Genomic DNA, 2,060 nt, shown 5'->3' on the forward strand with positions numbered 1-2,060 from the left:
GTATTACACCACTATACTATAGCGCTTACCTGCTCAGTGGCCTTGTGTTAGAGTGTCCGCCCTGAGATTGGGAGGTCGGGGTTTCAAACCCCGGCCGGGTCATACCAGTGACCATCATAACAATGGTACCCATTTCTTCCCTGCTTGGCACTCAGTGTAAGGGGTTGAAATGGGGCTCCGCTGCTGCTCACGATCATTGGGATTTTACGGCGAGGTGGCTTCAATGCGCATTACCGACACCGACTGGTTGAAGTCATGGACTGGAAAAAGAATAAATCACTTTAGGAAGTGATTCGTTCACTCTCGTTCACTGAAAAGAAATTCGTTCTATTGAACGAATCGTTTACCCACGAGCCAACACTACTCTACCAGTAAACATCACAGAAGTAGAATAAGCCGTCCTAAAAAACACACACTGATCATTTCTTGCAAACCGAAACAAAAATACGCCGTTAACCGAAGGATATTTTGCTCATAATTCAGCCAAGGGCATCGGAAGTCACGGTATGCATTGTCTATATCCTTCCGTAAGATACAAATTGCTTGGTAAAACGTTCCTCTTTGTTAGGCTACGTTAGCATTTTAGCCTGGGAGCTAAGCGACCAAAACAATCTGGCACTTAATTTTTGCTATCTTGTATTTAAACCAATCCATCGTGGATCATTTTGATCGCGCTCTGAATAAACACAAACACTTTGCATAAGAATCCCGAAACCTTCGTTGATGTCTCTCAGCTTGGTGTGGTGATGGCAGCACCTTTGCCACAGAAGACGAGCATGGCAGGAATGGCCACACAACAGCAGCAACAGCCAGCTCACAGTGGTCCGATGGCAGCAGGTCAGCCAATGCCACCCCAGGGTGCCCTCAGAGAAATCTCGCCCGTGTTCCTCTGTCGAATCGGACAGGAAACCGTCCAGGATATCGTCACTCGTACCATGGAGATCTTCCAAATCACACGAGCCACGCAAGTAAGGAAAGCTATCAAACTCGTCCAACTCAAGGTAAACTTCATCTTTGTGCCTTTTTCAGCTTCCCAATGGTGTGACTCAGAGTCAGGCAATGTACCAAGACCGCTTTGGGAAGCTCCAAGAGCACTTGAGGCAGCTCGCCCTGCTCTTCCGTAAACTTCGCCTCCTCTATGAACGCTGCGTGGAGATGACAGCTGACCTGCAAGAGGGGCCTGCGGAGGTCAGAAAATATTGTCTGCCTAAAATGTTTGATAGTAGGCAGAAAGAGAAATTACATCATATTGACTCAACATATATTTTTTATATTAGCTTGTGCCCTTTGTTGGAGAAGAGCTGGTGAATGTCAGAGTGGAGACTTGCAGTCCTTCAGTCCACCAGGAGCGAAAAGAGGTCCTTGAGGTAAATGATGGAATATTTACAGTAATGTATTATAATTCCTCACATAGTACTTACTGTTTAATTTCTTGTCACCATTGGCAGAAGGTCCGTCAGAAGAACCAGGAGATGAAGGTTCTGATGGATCAGATGAGGAACTTACTGTGGGACGTCAACGCCATGTTGACCCTGAGGAAATGATCAAGCCTGACGGACTGCGCGGGAGAGAAGCATGGCCACGTTGGACATCCACTCTTTTGAACCCTTGCAAGAATTTATGAATGCCAAACTACTAATATGCAAGGGTTCACTCTATAGCTGTTTCAAAACCTCAATTATAAAATATTTTTTTGTTTGGTCACAGTTGAATAACTAACCTTCAAGGCAGCTAAATATTTTCACTGAGTAAGTTATGAACACATTTACGGCAAGAGTTTCTGCTGCCACATCAAATCACAACAGGTAGATCTTCCAAAAAGCACAATGTGGAAATAATATTGTGCTAATTCTGCTCCTTTTGAGAAGTTAGAGGTGGTCAACCGGCCCCTTGGCAGCTATGTATAGTACAGCTCAGGTGTTTTGTATGTGCATGCTTATCGAGTCTTCCTCACAACGTTCTTCTGGCTTGTGAATGTAATTTTGTCATATTTGTCATATTGTTTTTCTAATAAAAATACTTTCAAAGAAATGCTTTCATGCTCAATCAGGAGCTTCAAG

The 2,060-nt window shown here is 44.3% G+C and overlaps 1 protein-coding gene across 1 annotated transcript; it reads left to right on the plus strand.

The window, feature by feature from the left end:
• The first annotated feature begins 339 nt into the window (after window positions 1-339).
• On the plus strand, window positions 340-2,031 carry LOC148379725 (mediator of RNA polymerase II transcription subunit 30). Its single transcript, XM_088364786.1, has 5 exons — window positions 340-504; window positions 735-968; window positions 1,030-1,188; window positions 1,278-1,367; window positions 1,449-2,031. Exons 2-5 carry the CDS (start codon window positions 747-749, stop codon window positions 1,542-1,544), a joined length of 567 nt encoding a protein of 188 aa, XP_088220912.1. The 5' UTR covers window positions 340-504; window positions 735-746; the 3' UTR covers window positions 1,545-2,031.
• Window positions 2,032-2,060: the final 29 nt, after the last annotated feature.

This window comes from Syngnathus floridae, chromosome 21 (genome assembly GCF_059516105.1).
Source record: "Syngnathus floridae isolate MCC-2025c chromosome 21, RoL_Sflo_1.0, whole genome shotgun sequence".
Classification (NCBI taxonomy): Eukaryota; Metazoa; Chordata; class Actinopteri; order Syngnathiformes; family Syngnathidae; genus Syngnathus; species Syngnathus floridae.

What these genes read in the sequence shown, in the direction of transcription:
- LOC148379725 (XM_088364786.1), top strand. Translation starts at nt 747, where the DNA reads ATGGCAGCACCTTTGCCACAGAAGACGAGCATGGCAGGAATGGCCACA. An exon ending in AAATCACACGAGCCACGCAA is followed by an intron (nt 969 to 1,029) that starts GTAAGGAAAGCT and finishes TGCCTTTTTCAG; the next exon opens with CTTCCCAATGGTGTGACTCA. An exon ending in AGCGAAAAGAGGTCCTTGAG is followed by an intron (nt 1,368 to 1,448) that starts GTAAATGATGGA and finishes CACCATTGGCAG; the next exon opens with AAGGTCCGTCAGAAGAACCA.